Raw genomic sequence first — 17,513 nt, 5'->3', positions numbered from 1 at the left:
TTCAAGGTTCAATCCTCGCTTCACTAGTCAAGCGCCTGAAAGCCAGGCAAAGTGCGACGTTGATGCACGATGGGTTGCCTACCGTCCAGGCGCTCCATTGCCCGTCTAGCGCGTCGCAGCCAGTCAGCGCCCGCGTGCACACGCCAGCCAATTGTCGCGTCGCAAACGCCCAACGCCCCCGAGTGACTCCGATGAGGCGTGTCTTCTGTCACTCTCGCGCCATTAAAAGGCGTCCCTCATAGGATTGCGAGAGAGACAAAGCGACGAAAAGACTGCAAAATCTTGCGTTGAAACTCGTAGGAGCGTTTGCAAACATTCAAACAGTTCACGTGGAACATGGTTCCTCTCTCCCTCGTCGTCTGCTGCAGGAGGAGAGGAGAGGGAGGGACTTGGGGACGGAGGGGAAGTCGGGGAAGTCGGGGAAGTGCAGGGGAAGGTGGGGGAAGGGGGTGGGGCGGACGACCGGCCGTCGCTGTGCTGCGACAGTCTCTTACCTCGACGCTCCGGCCGGTCCACCACACGTGTTTTGACAGCTCGTGTCGGAACTTGGAGGGGACTGGGGGTGCGTTTGACGGTGTGTCAGTCAGTCTGCCAAGAACATCCTCATTCATCGACGGTCATCGGGCTTCGACGATCGAGGAACCACTCCACTGCATCATCCTCGTGCTCCTTTTGACTGTCCGCCCTGCCTGCCGTCGCAAGGCATGAACAACGCATCATGAGTCTTCGCGAGATGAACTTCAAGGGAGCCTGGCTCTTGGTGAGTAATGAGAAGCGTGTTTCCGTGTGCGTGTGTGTAAGATTGTGCGTTTGTGTGCGCGTGTTGGTGTGTCGGCGAAACGCGAGCCGCTGATAGTGGAGTGGTGACCATGCTGCTTTGTTTACGTCCCTGCCAGTTGATGCTGGCGCTGTGCGCGCTGTGCTTGGGAGTCGGCGCACAGACCCTGCAAGACGTCCTGGAGGTCTCCCCCACCTCCCCCGCGAATCCCAGCTCCAATGAGGACCGAGCGAGCCAACAGGAGATCCAGGACCAGTTGGTCGATGGGAAGAGGAGGCTGGCCCAAACCATGCTGAGCAACGATCTTCAGGATAGGGGTGAGTGTCTGTGGTCACGTACTGCTTGTAATTGGTGTGTCTGATCCCTTTTGATCTGACTGCCCCGACACCGGTCAGGATTCTCAGTTTTGCTGTTCTTTGTGTACAGAACATGTCAGTGGGAAGCTCTCCTTCAAGTGGAAACTGGGAACGATTAAAGGAACTGCAGCATCAACTTTCCGTTCCTTCAACCAAAGCTTTATTTTGGCGGGTAAAGTTCTTTACCGCCTGGAGGGTGGACCTGAACCAAGTAAATACATCACTAGACCAGTTGCCGAGTTTCCAGACTTCTTGGGAGATGTTGCATTTGTGGAGGTAAGTTTCTATTATCTTAGTCGCAGTTGTGGAAATGATTTTGATGGACCTTTTCGTTACAGAGTGTGGAATGGGACGGCCTGCTGTTACTTTTGGCTGCATATGATCAAGGACTTCTGCAAGTTTTCACGGTGGATCCGAACAACAATGTTATTCTGCGCCAATCCATTGATGTGACAGGAATTCCCTCGGATGCAGAGTTTTTTATGCAGGATGACACCTTGTTTTGTGCAGTTACCGCTAAGAAGGGGTCATCTCTTGTACCTTTTCGGTATGTGAGCCTTTATTAAGTGAATGATTGACACAACAATTTGTGTAAACTTGACTCATTTTTCAGTGTTTACCGCTGGACTGGAACACATTTGGATCAAGAACCATTTGAACATCTTGAGATTGAAGCCACTGCTGTGTCAACATTCCCTTTCCGTGAATCTGTCATTATAGTGGTTGCTCTTGGTGATGCAGGAAGCAGGAAGGTAAGCTGTCCAACTCAAACTATGCTATTGTGTACCTATCAGTTACTTACATTAACTTCCATGATTTACTTTTTTTTTTCAGGCAGGACTGGTTGTTTTTGAACGGAAAGGATCTAGGATTGCCATGGTCGATTTTTTTTCTATTGCTGCCCCATTTGCACTGCAGCATTTTACTTTTAAAGCTGAGAACTATGTACTTGTTGCCTCTGCTCAAGGTCCCAATGTCATTTGTTGGTGGGATGGTAAGTCTTTTTATTTATGTGTTAAATGTATAAATCAGACTCATCATATCCCTCCTTCCATTTTTCTGGTACTCAGGCACTCAGATGATAAAGTGGAGCGAGTTCCAAACTGACGGGAATGTGCATTCTATTGGTATTGGATATGTTCGTGGAGAAACTCTGATTCTTCTAGCACAACAGGTAATTGGTAATAACTTCATTTGTGAGATCTTATGTCTTCACTGTTTTTTCCTGATTTTTGTTTTCTTTTCCCTTTTAGACTAAGATTAAGATTTACCGGCCAACTGCCAGTACTCTTGAATTGGTGAATGTTCAAGAATTTCCTACGGCTGTGCAGAGTGGTTCTCTCTACGTCCACGATGATTCCATTGCTTTACTTGCTATCACGGAGTCCCCTGGAACTTTTACAACATATATTTTAGAATTGCATCTGACTTTCCAGCCTGCCCCTGTCGGCCATCGTCGGTTACCAAGGCATCCCTTGCTTGAGTGTTTCTCAAATCTAGAGGGTGGTATCAAAGCTAGGGGACAAATGGTTGCAAACATAGTTGCCCAGCGGCGGAACCTTTTGCACAGAGGCACTCGTGGTCAGTTCTTGGGCAAGATTATCGTCAAGAAAGTATGCAGTGTTCCAATGCTCAGTCATTTTCAATTATCTTTGTCATCGCCTTGTTTTTATTGACACTCTCTGTTTCAGCTTGTTCCGAAGAATGCTCATGTTCATCAAGTCACTTTCACAACACCAATCAAGAAACCGTCTATGGCAGCCCACAAATTACGAAATGAAATTGCCTCATCTGTGGAAACTGTCCAGAAACTTGTCAAGAGCATGGGAAATGTTGTATTCAAATCCAAGCCTTCATCTCTGAGTGGACGACTGATCACTGATAACTTGAAGATTCACAGTGCTACCATGGATTCAGTCGTCATCTCTAACTTGAATGGAGAGAACTTTGATCCAAACAATATTTTGATGCACAATAGAAATCAGAAGTTGTCTGGAATGGTCTCTGCTAACTTGATAACTACTGACACTCTTAATGTGGGTTCTTTGAACAGTGTGAACATTAAAGGTATGTGAGCAATGAAGTCAATCATTTTGCTTCAACTTGAAACTCTTAACTTTTATTCTTTTCTTTCCAGATCTATTGACTCTACAAGGAGATCAAGTGGTTACTGGTTTGGAGAAAATTTACAATGTGAAGGCTAACAAAGTTGTTATCAACTCCCAGAGGCCTATTAATGGCATACCATTGAAACGGATTGTTACATCACAGATGCCAGGCACTGTATCAGTTGCTGGAACTAAAACTTTTGCCGAACTAAATTTACAGCAGCTGGCTATTAATCTCTTAAACAATGTGAGTATTTAAGTTAATCTTGTTTAATTCAAATAGCATAGGGCTTACATATTTTTTTCTGTAGGTCAATTTTACCAACTGGATAAACAGTCTACAGCCACCAGTTCCTGCGAATCCTACACCAAGTCCTCCCTCTGGACCCTCTGGTACCAAGAGTACTTTCAACGGTGATCTCAAAATTCAAGATTTGACTGTCGAAGGGAATATTAATGGTGTTCCGATCAATGATCTCCTGTCTTCTCTGTTTTTGAAGGGGCTGAATCAGAATGTTACCGGCAAGTAAACTCTCTTCACTTGCCTGTTTCCGTATTCTTTCCTTTTTAATTATTTCCTTTTCGTTTCTCAGGTGACATCAGATACTTGTCCAAGGTGGTGGTTGATGAATTTGAAGCATCCAGGATTAATGGAGTACCAGTTTCTTCATTGCTGACACTCACCACTGATCAAGTAATCAGTGGCTCACTGGCAGTTGAGTCCATCAGTGTCCCCGACCTGTACACTGATAGTGTCAATGGCCTGAAACTGAGCAAGGATGCTGCTTATGTTAACTCAGAATTTGCTATCTCAAGTAAGTTTTGTCATTTTTTTACGTTAAAAATAAATCATGCTCAATTTATTTTTTCTATTCCTGTGTTGCAGCGCCTGTCAGTTTTGACAGACTCCAAACACACGATTTGCTTCTTCCACCCAACGCCAATATTTCTGGTATACCTGTTGGCAGTCGTTTGTTGAATCAGCCCAAAATAGTTTATGAAGGAAGTGTGAGAGTAAAAGGAACCCTAAAGGTTTGATGAACATAATTTTTATGTGTAATTCTAAGTTGAACCTTTTCTAATTCAGTTTTTTCCCTAGCTCTCTGATGTTAACTTAGAACATGCCAAAGTTCTATTAAGTGGACAATCTGTGAACTACAAGGATGTTCACATCAACTATTGGACCCGTCACACTCCCCAGGTACCTATTTTTCTCAGCATTTTTTCTTAAAATCTTGTGTAATGAGTAGTTTTTAAAATATTTTTTCTTATTCTTTTCTTATATTTCTTGATTTAGGAAATTCCTTACTCATTGCATGCGCCAAGTGGTCTTAATGTAAAGACATTCAATATCAAGACTATCAATAATATTCCTTTAGATAACTATGTTGATCTGTCAACAACTAGTGCATTGCAAGGCACTTGGCATTTTCCTTCTGCTACGATTTACGGGGACTTGAAGCATGGGCTGTCAGCATCACAGTCACCTGTAGTACTGAGGGATTTAGCATCTATATTGTGAAAACAACTGGCGAGTATACAATCTCTGGGACCAAGGTAAGCAGCTGCATACTCATTTATTTCTTAATTTTGATTTTAGAAATTAAAAATTTTTATTGCCCTTTGCAGATCTTTTTAGGTGGTCTTACAACTAGTCACTTGCTCTCTGATTACCTGGATGCCAAGAAGGTTTCTGATGTATTTGAGAAATCAGAAAGCCAAGGTAGTTTTGCTTCAGCAAGGTTGTAGCAAAATTTAAAATCCGATTTTACATGTGCCAAACTAATACAATTTGTGCTTTCAGGGTCAGTATATGAAGAAATTTGGGTTGGAGGTGATCTCACTATCAAGTCCAATCTTCATGTTGGCACTGTAAATGGATTAAATCTGTGCGATCGCTTGTCTCAAGCTCTCCTGCTTGATCAAGGTGGTCGCATTCCTGCTGCAACTATATCTGCAGTTTCTGGTAAGTTCAAGGACCTAGAATGATAGTATCATATGGATTGGTGTTGCCATGTTGTTCTGTTCCAGCATCAAATATTGATGTGAAGACATTCAACGGCGTGCCATTTAATGTTATTTATGGAAGTGGAAGTGGAGGTACTATTCCAAGAGTTGGGAAGATAACAATTCGGGGTGATGTAAGGGTTCCTGCATTCATAAATGTCATGGGCGTCAATGAGAAGTTACTGAGCCCTGACTACTTATCAAGGGTAAGTTTTGTCTTTATGGAATGTTTACATTTTGCTGCCAGTTTGTCATGCTCAATCAACTATTATTATTAGGTTGTCGATAAGACAAGAACTGGGGCTATTCGAGGCAAGAAAACTTTTGCTTCTCAGCTCATTGTGCATGGTGGATTTTCAGCTCTGGATTATAATGGCATTAGGCTTGAAGATATTTTTGAAAATATGTTGTCTAAGACTCGAAACCAAACTATTACTTCGCCAATCTGGATGAAAGAAATTATTGCAAGTAAGGTCACATCCTATTACCTTGTTAACTTTTTAAATCTCACCTTATATACTTAACTTCATTTATTATTTTTGTTTATTTTTTCAGATGAGCTGAAGGCAACCATTGTGAATAATATTGAAGTTGACAATCTTTTGAGTTCCGATTTAATGAGCCGTCAAACAGTCGAGGGGAACTTGCTCTTCACAAACGATCTGGATGTGTTTGGTCATTTGACTTTTGGATCTTTTGAAAAAGGCTGTGACTTAAAACTGGTAAATTGCTAGTTCTTGTTTCTGTTTCTTTTGTGTTGAAACCAACTGACCAGATTTTTAAATTTCTAGGTGTCAGAACGTTTGAAGGTTTTAGATGGAAGACATTGGGCTTCATTGACAGTTGAGGGTAGTCTGAAATGGGAACGTAGTTTGCCATTGAGAGTTTTTGGTCTTGGTTATTACCTCCAATCTGCTGTCACGACAAATGATGATCAAGTTATTTCTGGTGAAGTGTCTTTTGAAAGTCCAGTCCTGGTCAACAACTTCAATTCCCAACGAGATATCAATGATGTTGCTATTTCATATATTTTAAGAGACTCCCTTCGGAAGACATTGCCAGATCAGGTAACGGGTGTTTAGCATATTAGTGATTCTTACCATACTGTTTTGCTTGCTGCATTAATGTTTTTTTCTCAGGTTATTCATGGTCACAAAGTTTTCCGGAGCAAACTTCAAGCTAATTCCATGCATGTTAAGGACAATGTTGTTGCTAAAACTGTTGCTGGAGTGCAAATATCTGTGTTGAACAGCTCACTTGTTCGAGTTGATGGCAACCAAAATGTTGCTGGCAAGAAACGCTTCCTCCAAGGTTTCTCTGCTGATCTTTTGAAGGTTGCTGGTAGGTGAATGTACATCATAACTGCAGCAACAAAAACATACTGTTGATTAACACCGAACTCTTACTCTTTGTTTTAGGAACTGTTAATGGGCTTGTGACCACTCAAGTAGCTGCTTATGATGCACCGCTCTTGCCTCCAATTCATTTTGTTGGTCCACTTGACATCCTTGGCAATCTAAAGTTTGAGAGGGCAAATGATTTTAATCTTGATGAGCTTCTCTTGAATAGAGTCACACTAGACAGCCCTCAACAGCTGGAAGGGCACATCACTTTTACTCGAGACCTGAATGTGGAAGGTAAGCAATAAAATTTTCACTGATCTAAAGTGCATTACAATGCAAGTTTTAACATTACTCAATTTTCTAGGAGACATGGTTGCCCCCAAAATAAACAATTTGGACGTTGCTGATTTAGTTCAGCGTGACAGCATTAATGAACAAGTGATTGGTGGTGTAAAGCATTTTGCCAAAGAATTGCGAGTAGATGGACCAGTAGAAGTTGATTACTTTGAAGGCCTTGAATTAAGACCAACATATGCTGCTGCTTTATTCAGAGATGAAAATGCTACAATCTATGGCGACTTGGTTTGTAATTGAAACTAATTGCCTTTTTAAAAATAAACTTTAAGATGTCCTTTTATAATTTGTTTTTGTTTTCAAGGTATTCGGCAACTATGTTGACATGGATGCTAACTTGGATGTTGATAGTACTGTTAATGCTGTTGAAATGGCAAGCTTGGCTGTAGCTCTTCGTCGCACCACATCTCGCAGCCTAGCTCAAGTTTATTCTATTGCTCGCACCATCAATGAAACCAACATTATGCTTAAAGGTAAATTTATCTACTCTTAACATCTCAACATTTTGAAAGCTAAAATTAATTTTTAACATTTGCATTTCAGCTCGAGGTGACCTTTCTCAGATGTTGTATTTGGAGCATGTCCCAAATGTACCTGTATCATTTACCAACACACTCAGAGTTGTGGCTGTGGATGTTGGGTACAACGAAACTTATTTGGACATCTATGGTTGGGCCGCTCCTAGGCTCTGCGGTTTGCCAGATGCATGTGCCTGTCCTGCTCAGTACTCAATTAATGTTAACAATGATGGAGTAGAGCACATGATGTGGAATACCGGAATCAGGCACAATGCTTCTGAACGTGCATTCACCTTCCATCTCAATGACCCATCTGTCACTGTTGTTGTAAAAACAAATACTGTCAGTTCCTCTACTCGGTAAGATAGTGTTGCAACTTTCTACTTTTTAAACTTTTGTATCCTGAATTATTTTGTAATGGTTATATCTCTCAGGTGCCGTCGGCATGGTATTGATCGATTGGATGAAGTTACGATGCTGACCTGGGCTGAACTGGATCCTACCAAAGATTCGAAGGAGATCACCTTGCATATTGAACCCACTCCTATCCTCGGCTACATCACTGACGTGAAATTAATTCAATCACACAATCGTATTTATTTAGTTCTTGGCATTGGGTACAATGCTGATCTTGGTAAGTTGTTTTCCTACAGTTATTTTCTCTGCCTCATTCTATCTATTTAACATCCTATGTCCTGTTCCAGATACCACTGATATTAACAGTGTGATAGTACGGATAGATCATGTTTCTGGGAAAGCAATGATAGTGACTGAATTTCCAACTCACGGGTTATCAGCACTTGATGTCTTCTCCACTAACAAAGGCCCTCACATAGTTGTTGGCAACTCCTATGACACTGCAAAGCAATCATCACAGGTCTATCTTAATGTTTATAGATTTGACCCTAAAACTGAGCAGGTACGTCTAGTTCTTCACTGCTAAATTGTATAGTTTTCAAGTGATGGTTAACATTTTTTACGTTTTACAGCTCGACTTGGTGAAAAACATTCCCAGTGATGGAGTGGTAGCAGTATCCAGTGTAGTTCAAGGGGGTGACAGTCTGATTGTTGTAGCACAGAAGCAACTCTATGCACCAGTAATGGTTTTAAAGTATGATTCAGCGCATGATGACTATCATTTCCTGCAACAGTTGAACCTGAACACCATTCCCACTGGTCTAGGAGTGTTCTATGTCGGCCTTCCTGGAGAGAGCGATGCTTTCTTAGGAGTATCCACTGAGGATGATCTATTTTATCTCTACCAATTTTGCCACATAGAGGTAGTTTTCATTCTAATGTTTGGGGTGGGATCTTGGTCTCTATGAATTTCACCTGATATTCTTTTTTTTTTTTTCTGAAACAGGGATTCAAACTTGTTATGAAACTGGAGCTGAAGGGAGTCCAAGGATTTACGAGCTTTTCAATTGGATCAAGACAGTACCTGCTTTTCACATCTTCCCTTGCTCCCTCTGTTTTTGAGATTGTTAAACAATCGTCTTAAGTGTAACAAACTAATTTATTTAATCAAATGTTAATACCTCTAGTCGTTCAAATTTTATGTATGTTATTTTTGTTAAAGTTTCAATAAAATGTTGCCACAGCCAGTTATTTTCTCTCAATGACTAAAACTCCAAGCCCAATACCTGATTTCATTGGACACCATATAAACAGCGCTAGGGCGCTGCTCTTTCTTGGTCTGAGATGCCTGAATTTGTTTGAATCTGGCGGGCAGTCTAGGACTCGGTCACGTGAGCCCCGCCCACCGAAGCCAGCGAGGCGAGAGGAGGGGAGGCTGCCGCCAGCGCGCTGGGCTGGGACTGGACGGACTCAGTGCATACCGAGCGGGGGAGGAGCGGAGCGCGGTTGCTGTCGGTGCCTGGCTGTATTGATCCAGGAACATGGCAGCGTCCACAGCATCTTTCGCCCAGCTGTTCAGGCTGCAGAGTCCTCTGCGAGCAGGTGAGAGTTCAGTGCTTTGACGGCCGACACCTCGCCCGTTCGACCCGCAGTCGCCTCGCCACTGTCTGAACGGGGCGATGGGGGTGCGCCCTTCCGCCCGCAGCGCGCAGCCCCCGCCTACTGACGGATACGCGTTCCTCGGTACTCCGGACAGCAACAGTTAAGACGCAGTTCAGGCGGTACCACAGTGCCACTGTGTGGGCGCAAAGGCTGCTTCGACAGTGGGTCACTGAAGCTAGCCAGCAAGCCGCGGCGGCAAACTCGTAGCGTTGTTGCTCTCGAGGTAAAAGCGCGCGCTGGGGGAGGCGGGAGGCCCTGGTAGGGTCAGGGGCTCAGCCACTTCGGCAGGAAGCAACTGATTAGAAGCTCTGCCATTGGCTGGCACGGTGACACGGTGGGTGAGCCACGGCCCCTGATCCGTCGCGCCGGTACCACTCCATGTAGACCGCCGTTGTCCTTGACATTGCCTAGGCCCGCCTGGCACCTCCTGTAGGCGTAGTCCTGGAGCAAGCTGGAGAGTGCCCCTCCTCCCCGCCCCCTCATAACAGGCCTGGCGGGTCCGGCCGGCCGCCCGGACGTCCCGGACCGGCCAGACGCGCAGCGCGCGGAGCCCATTTCCATGGCGACCGTTCAAGTTCAAGTACAACAACAACATCGGGCCTAGTTAAGTGATGTCAAGTGGAGCCTGAAGCGGACCGGCCAGCCCGTCTCGGACATTAAGCAATTGAAGCCCCCTCCGCTCTGCCCCGAGAGCCCCGCGGAGAGCCCCGCGATGACGCGGGGATGGAGTCCACCGCCCGCCCTCCAGCCGCTACGCCACCTCGAGCGCACCTTGACCTTGACCCTCATGTCGTTCTGCAGGATGCCGCTCCCTGCACATGCTCGCTGGCGAGCCCCAGGGCCCCGTGGTGAAGACCGAGATCCCCGGGCCGCGCTCCAAGGAGCTCCTCGGCGAGCTGTCCTCCATCCAGGTTGGTACACAGTTACACAGTGCAGTGACAGTGACGGGGAGTGGAGGGAAGTCCACGCCACCGCAGTACCGCGCCAGTACGGCGTGAACTTCGGCCTGGGCCTAACGCGCAGCGCGCAGGGCCTCGTTGGCGACAGTTTAGGCACAAAGTGGCCCTGGCGCTGGGCCCGCTGGGCCCGCCAGGCCCGAGGCCCGCAAGGCGCTACTTGAATCCGCCACACGTTGTTGACTCGGTGCGGCTGTTACGGGGCCCTTAGCGCCGCTTTGCGTGATAAGGAGCCGTAATCAGCCGAGGCTCTCGTGGAATAGCACGCGGCGTGTTCAACTTTTTTGACACCTTCCCGCGAGCGATAACAACAACCAAAATAAAGCACTTCACCCATTTCGGTAACCGTGGGCGTGGATCCCCTGGTTTCCGTACGCCCCAGTTGGCGGCCGCGACTTTCTGTCCGCGCGCAAGCTGCAAGTTATCGACGGGCAGGTGCAGCGGGGACCCGCGGGGACGGCAACTGAAACGCCAGCAGTGCGCTCGAGCGCCTGGCAGGTAGGCCACCCACCCGCCCCGCAACACTCCGCTGTGGAGACGGTGGCCTACCTCGCCCCTGCGACTAAGACAGCGACGCTATAGCGAGGAGGACGCTATGTTGTTTGGTTTCAGCAATCAGGCTCCGTGCAGCTCTTCGCTGACTATGAGCGCTCGCTGGGGAACTACCTCGTGGACGCGGACGGCAACTGCATGCTGGACGTGTACACCCAGATCTCCTCCATGCCCCTCGGCTACAACCACCCCGACCTGCTGCGAGTGCTGGACAACCCCTACAACGTGGTACGTGTTGCTCTCCATTTCGCCGGGCTGCGTCCCGCAGAGAGGCAGAACACGATCGGTACGCGTCTTTGTCGCCTTTGCTTCCAGAAAACGATGGTGAACCGGCCGGCGCTGGGCGTGTTCCCAGGACAGGACTGGCCCAAGCGGCTCAACAAGATCCTGACCCAGGTGGCGCCCCCGGGGCTGACCCAGCTCACCACCATGATGTGCGGCTCGTGCTCCAACGAGAACGCCTACAAGAACATGTTCATGCGCTACCGCCGGCAGCAGCGCGGCGAGGACGTGGGCTTCACCAAGGAGGAGATGGAGTCCTGCATGATCAACCAGGCGCCCGGCTCGCCCAACCTGTCCATCCTGTCCTTCCAGGGCGCCTTCCACGGCCGCACCATGGGCGTGCTGTCCACCACGCACTCCAAGGTCAGGCCACCAGGCCAAGCACCAACCTCATCATTCGTCCTCCATTTCTCTCCAATGCATTTCAATTCTCTCTCCAGGCCATCCACAAGCTGGACGTGCCGGCGTTCGACTGGCCCATCGCGCGCTTCCCGGTCTACAAGTACCCGCTGGAGGAGAACGAGCGCGAGAACGCGGAGGAGGACAAGCGGTGCCTGGCCATGGTGGACGACTTGTTCGAGCAGTGGAAGAAGAAGGGGTGCGACGTGGCGGGCATCACGGTGGAGCCCATCCAGGCCGAGGGCGGCGACAACCCCGGCTCCCCTGCCTTCTTCCAGGGCCTGCAGCGCATCGCGCACAAGGTGACATAGCTACGCCATGGCCTGGCCTGTTTTGTGGCGGACTCCGTGCACTCCGTGACAACGACGTGCTTGTCCTTGCGCAGCACGGCGCGGCCCTGCTCATCGACGAGGTGCAGACGGGCGGCGGTCCGACGGGCAAGTTCTGGTGCCACGAGCACTTCGACCTGCCCACCGCGCCCGACGTCGTCACCTTCTCCAAGAAGATGCTGATGGGCGGCTACTTCCACAAGCCCGACCTAACGTGAGTAGAGTAGCTGCAGCTCTGTCTCTCTCGCACCCTTACGCCGCACTGGCCACGCCGCCACGCCCCGCGAGAGCGAGAGAGACGCGGCCTGAATCTGCATACCGCCCGGACCAGTGCCCCCGACTCATTACCCAGGCCGCGGTGCAATTGATCAAGTTGATGCTGCCAATTGATCGGAGCGGGCTAGAGCGGACCGGCCCCTGTAGACTGACTCCGAGAGTCGCTTTCGTTGCTCTGTCTCTCTCGTGCCAATACGGGACGCCCCATGAGTGCGAGAGGGACAGCGCGACAAAAACGACGCTCGGAATCAGTGTGCTGTCCGCGGACGCGAGCAAGCTTTATTTGAGAGGCTCGCACTCACTCGGTTCGGTTGGGTTCGCAGGCCCAACTTGCCGTACCGCGTGTTCAACACGTGGATGGGCGACCCGGGCAAGCTGCTGCTGCTGCAGGAGGTCCTCAAGGTGGTGCGCCGCGACGAGCTGCTGAGCGTGGTGCGCGCCGCGGGCGACGTCCTCTACAAGGGCCTCCGCAGCCTGGAGAAGGAGTTCCCCAACCTGCTGTCCGCGACCCGCGGCCGGGGCACGTTCCTGGCCGTGGACGCGCCCAGCGGCAAGGTCCGCGACGACCTGGTGGCGCGACTCCGAGCCAAAGGTAGGTGGTTCGACTCCCGCCGCGGTCCGCGCGTTTTGTCGCCCTGCCTTTGCTCATCGTGGCTCCTCCCCGTGCGACAGGTGTGCAGTCCGGCGGCTGCGGCGAGCAGAGCATCCGACTTCGGCCCGCCCTCATCTTCCAAGAGCAGCACGCGCACATATTCTTGGACATCTTCCGCCAGGTCCTCAAGGAAACCAACTAACGGGATGAGATTCTTACACCTTTTGTGAATATCAGAGACAATTTGTCATAAAATTATAATTTATTAAGCATTGATACATGCAACTAAATCAGGTATGAGAATTTATGCCACCCAAGTGGCAGGTAAAATAGCTTTATAAAATAAAAGACATCACCTTCAAGCAAAAAGTACGTACTCATAAATGATTTACCTCTCATTTAAAGAGTTATCAAAATAAAAACAAAAAACAAGAGATGTAAAAATACATTTCTATTAAGAGAGGATAATTGTGTGCCATTCATGAAAAATATTATTAGAGGCCACTTTCAATACGACAGTCCTGATTTCACTCTAGAGAAGTGATGAAAGAAGCGACAGTTTTCACTAGAATTGTGAGCAACCGTGATATTGAATCAATGTCTTCCATTGCATGATACTTTAAACAATGTAAATAATGTCTTCCAAAACTTATTTGTAGAATGTTACACAAATGACATGAGATTGCATACCAATAAATACGTGTGTGATAAAATGAAATGGCATTTTGATGTACACAATTGGTATTCCTAAGACCATTACTCATCATCCTCATCATCACCCTCTAGCACAATGTTGTTTGCCTGCAAAAATTTTTTTAAAAAATTACAGGATCATATGAAGTTACATGCATAAATTATCACATGATAAATGTTGCTACTTATACCAATACTCGGATAAAATCTACACTTACCCACAAAAAGCGTTTTGTAAAATTTGCAGAAAGACCCTGAATATTTTTAAGATCTTTGAAACTTCTGATAGGTCCATGTAGCAATCTAAAAATGGTATAATCAAATTAATAAACTCAGTATTGCGACTAATATCAACATCTGAAAGATTTCATAGTAAAAGTGTGACAACAAACCTATGATTGCTGATGACGACTGCCGTTTTTGGACCAATCGTTGGTAAAGATTGAAGCTTCTTTAAGTCACCTAATTTTAAAATATCAAGAACCAGATCATTCAGATTTTTCTGAGCCACTTCTGCAAAACAGAAAGAAACAAGGAGGAAATTAAAGTTCTTGGATTACTTGCAATGTTTGTCAGATAAATAAATTTATACTGGGTCCTACCAGGGGTTGCGTTGGGTAATATGGATAGTCTTGTACTCATACGAGCTGCTTTTTTGGTAACTTTTGGTTTCCTTGCATTCAGCAAGGATTTATCCATCTTTGGACTTTCTGTATACACAGGACGTGGTACCACTGATAGTCTAGTGCTACGTCGCACAGGGACACGTGTCTCAGAAGTGTCCAAACACACATTTCTATTTCCTGTTGTCTGTTCCAACTGCTGTGATTGCTGTGGTGGTTTAGCTGTCTCTGAAGCCTCTGAAAAACCAGCACCAACCAATGAAATTCTCACACTTCTGCGTATTGAGTCCAGAGATGGAATCTTGAAATCATCGGAGTCAGGTTGAAGTTGAACATGGTTTGTATGATTTGGAGATGAAGATACAATAGTTGCATCTGCTTCATGGTTAAAGAATGATGAATTGTCCACTTGCGTATTGGCCAATCGGGTAGATCTTCTTGGTTTCTTAGTAGGCGAAGGTCCATCTTGTCTCTGAAAAAATTGCTGTTGCTACAAATTGCTACGAAGATAAATAATAAATAATTATGAAAACAAAAGCTTACATGTGTCTGACTTAAGAAGGTGCTATGAGATTTTAGTTCTTCTCTAATTACGTCAGCAATTATAGAGCGCAGCCAAGTTTCATTTTCAGAACTGCAACAGTAATTTCATACAGTAAAAACGGCTACTTTGACAATGATAATTTTAGATGTTTGAGAATGAAGCTCTAAGTTTTAACATTTTTGGCTTACCTTGGAACAATATTTGTTTGATTCACCTCTTCTTGATTCTTTACTCTACAACAGACACAGAAGCCAACAGCTTAGAAACATACAAGTGCAAAAATTTAATGTTAAAGAAAAATCACATTAAACAACATACTGGGTAGCATTATCAACCACAGTTGAAGTAGAGATGTCTAATGCATCCCACTCTGATGAGCTCCTTCTTTTGGCTGCATCATTTCGTTTTGGAATTGGAGTAGGCTCAGCAAAAAGTGGTTTAGCTGTGTTTTGAAAAGGTGTTGATGTGGGCCAAAATTGTTTGGTCATTCCTCGCACATGTGGTGTCCTGTTAAGTAAAGTATTTACAAAAATTTGGTAAGGAAAGCTTAAAAATCATGTTTAAAACACCGCACTTTCTAATCAATTAGTACCTCGGGGAGTCAATTGTTTTGTTTAAAGGACGAAGTATAGGACGTTGCTGTTTGCCTTGACGTCCTGGAGTATCAATTGTTGTATTAACTCTCTTCTTGTAGCTACCTGGTAGTTTAAAAGGTGTTGTAATTGGTGGGCGCTGAAATCAAATTAGTTAGATGATAATAGGGCTAAACTGAACAACCCAATATCTTATAATTGAAATTAACTTACTGGTTTAATAACTTGTCCAGCTTCAGGATTGCATTTGATATTTCCAACTCTACTTGCGAACTGCAGAGAGTTTAATGTCATTGCTGTGTCAACCTCAAGTGGACTAATGCAAGCAATCAGTACAAGGAAGTTCTGAGGACTAAGAGTATCTGTTGAGAGATAAGAAAAACAGATTCATATGAAACGGAGAAACAAAAATACCAGTAACTTGCTGTAGGTAATGACAATTACAACTGAGTATTATTATTATTACCTTTAAGAATAGAAGTTAGAACAGAATTCCGATATGGAATGTGATCTTGGCCGGGGGACGACAATGCAGACATTACAATGCCCAGCTGTAGAAGACCCTTGTTTATCATCAAGCCTTCTCTCTTTGTGTTCCCTGACATGTCAGAGACACATTCACAGCCAGCTAAGTCAACCAGGTATAATTTGGAAGTAAACTTTCCCTCGCTTAATTTTTTGAAAATTAAAAAAAAGACAACAAAAAGCAAAGTTACAAAAAAATAACAAACTATCTAAACTCGAAGGGATTTCTTCACCTCTCAAGGAGATAATGATAACATTCTTACGTTGTTTCCTTAGTGTAGTGAATTGTAAATACAGCATGCGACCGGGAACTATGCAAGTTGGCATTGGTGGCACCAACATGCCTGTTGCCCAGGCCTTTCTCCATGACAGCCAAAGCGCTGTCCACATCCCTGACACTGATTAAGCTTAGTCCTTTGGGTTTGAAATCTAAAATAAAGACAGAAAGCAAATTACCAATATCAAAATATAATCCTAAAGGTAAAAATTTATAGAGGAGGCTGCCAATAAATACTGTGTTTACCAATGACAGGCAGTTTCCTCTTCCCTGAGGATAACAGGTCTAAGACTTCTTCTTTATAAATTTCAAGAAAGCTTACGTGTACCTCAAAATCTGTGCTGCTGACAAAAATTTTTTGGAGAGCATTGTGGACAACACCTGCACTGGCAGCCTGAAACATAAAGAAACACAGTTTTCAAACTGAAAAAAGATACAAAAAAAAAATCTGGACTGAAAACTTTAGATTCAGCAATAGTTAGGATGAAAGCGGGAATTCACCTTAACTTCTGTCCCCATGGTGAATGTTTTTCCACTGCCAGTCTGTCCGTACGCCATAACACAGGCGTTGAAGCCCAGCATTACTTTGTTAATAACTGGCTCCACCAATTCTTCAAAAATATGGTTTTGCGTTGCTTCTCCAGAATAGACATGATTAAGTGTGAATGCTCGTTCATTGGAAACAATCACCTGTTTGATGGCAGACAACACCATTACATTTCAAAGTCATAGGGGTTATAAAAGCATCTTACTGAAATAAACAATATTCTGAATATACTTGTTTTGAGTCAGGTGTGATGGTGATTGCATGGTTTTGCCCACTCAACTCTTCGGCTGTTGTCATAGGTCGACAGCGTACAGCAGCAACCACAGCCTCCATCTTAAACAAAAAATTTAAATAAATGAAAAATCTTGAATAACGATAAACTAAGGAAAATTTTGGTTTGTTTTGGGCCTACTTGATAGGTTGTCTGTATCCAAACACACAGAAAGTTAAGCTTTCCAACAAATATATGTGGTTAGTATCCTTTGGTTACACTAGCACAAGCAAATGACATCTTCGTAGTTAGGCACATTTGAACTGTGTGATCATGCCACTCAATGGCTTATTACAATCAAAACATTTGCTTGGATCGGCCTGTCTGCAATCTGTTTTGTAACTGTACTGTACAGTAACTGTAAACAAATTCAAATTCAAATCTTCAAGTGTTTTCTGTGTCTGACCAACCTACAAATCTTAATCTTTTCACGCAGCAGTCAAGCTTACTGGTTCGGTTTTCGGAGGAAAAGTAAAAATAATCTGTAATAATGAGTAAGTTTTATCATATATTTTCATTGAAACAAATGGTAAATGGTGCTTGATCGTTCTTCCACAAAATAGCTGGTGTT

The 17,513-nt window shown here is 45.3% G+C and overlaps 3 protein-coding genes across 3 annotated transcripts; 2 read left to right on the top strand and 1 right to left on the bottom strand.

Moving 5' to 3' along the window:
* The first annotated feature begins 467 nt into the window (after window positions 1-467).
* LOC117651521 lies at window positions 468-9,072 on the top strand. Its single transcript, XM_034395588.1, is given in 31 exon segments — window positions 468-760; window positions 897-1,095; window positions 1,205-1,410; window positions 1,473-1,681; window positions 1,748-1,886; window positions 1,969-2,128; window positions 2,205-2,308; window positions 2,388-2,747; window positions 2,826-3,201; window positions 3,272-3,489; window positions 3,554-3,764; window positions 3,836-4,057; window positions 4,129-4,274; window positions 4,342-4,443; window positions 4,540-4,753; window positions 4,756-4,799; window positions 4,872-4,965; window positions 5,047-5,208; window positions 5,274-5,455; window positions 5,528-5,717; window positions 5,805-5,971; window positions 6,041-6,316; window positions 6,389-6,590; window positions 6,668-6,886; window positions 6,957-7,174; window positions 7,251-7,419; window positions 7,490-7,823; window positions 7,899-8,098; window positions 8,169-8,383; window positions 8,454-8,744; window positions 8,828-9,072. Coding segments are annotated over 31 exon segments (6,009 nt in total). The 5' UTR covers window positions 468-718; the 3' UTR covers window positions 8,966-9,072.
* Window positions 9,073-9,266: 194 nt separating this feature from the next.
* On the top strand, window positions 9,267-13,587 carry LOC117651523 (4-aminobutyrate aminotransferase, mitochondrial). The gene is made up of 8 exons (XM_034395591.1): window positions 9,267-9,423; window positions 10,285-10,394; window positions 11,052-11,219; window positions 11,307-11,636; window positions 11,714-11,974; window positions 12,058-12,215; window positions 12,601-12,869; window positions 12,950-13,587. The coding sequence occupies exons 1-8, from the start codon at window positions 9,363-9,365 to the stop codon at window positions 13,069-13,071; spliced, it is 1,479 nt and encodes a 492-aa protein (XP_034251482.1). The 5' UTR covers window positions 9,267-9,362; the 3' UTR covers window positions 13,072-13,587.
* On the bottom strand, window positions 13,113-17,323 carry LOC117651522 (kinesin-like protein Klp68D). The gene is made up of 15 exons (XM_034395590.1): window positions 17,084-17,323; window positions 16,903-17,004; window positions 16,626-16,814; window positions 16,371-16,518; window positions 16,111-16,276; window positions 15,789-15,991; window positions 15,536-15,684; window positions 15,322-15,461; window positions 15,048-15,236; window positions 14,918-14,962; window positions 14,729-14,819; window positions 14,165-14,657; window positions 13,955-14,075; window positions 13,781-13,865; window positions 13,113-13,670 (listed from the first exon to the last, which is right to left on the bottom strand). The coding sequence occupies exons 2-15, from the start codon at window positions 17,002-17,004 to the stop codon at window positions 13,626-13,628; spliced, it is 2,166 nt and encodes a 721-aa protein (XP_034251481.1). The 5' UTR covers window positions 17,084-17,323; the 3' UTR covers window positions 13,113-13,625.
* Between the last annotated feature and the right edge of the window lie 190 nt (window positions 17,324-17,513).

Source organism: Thrips palmi, unplaced genomic scaffold, assembly GCF_012932325.1.
Source record: "Thrips palmi isolate BJ-2018 unplaced genomic scaffold, TpBJ-2018v1 HiC_scaffold_6, whole genome shotgun sequence".
Lineage (NCBI taxonomy): Eukaryota > Metazoa > Arthropoda > Insecta > Thysanoptera > Thripidae > Thrips > Thrips palmi.
This window is presented reverse-complemented; position numbering and strand designations above follow the sequence as displayed.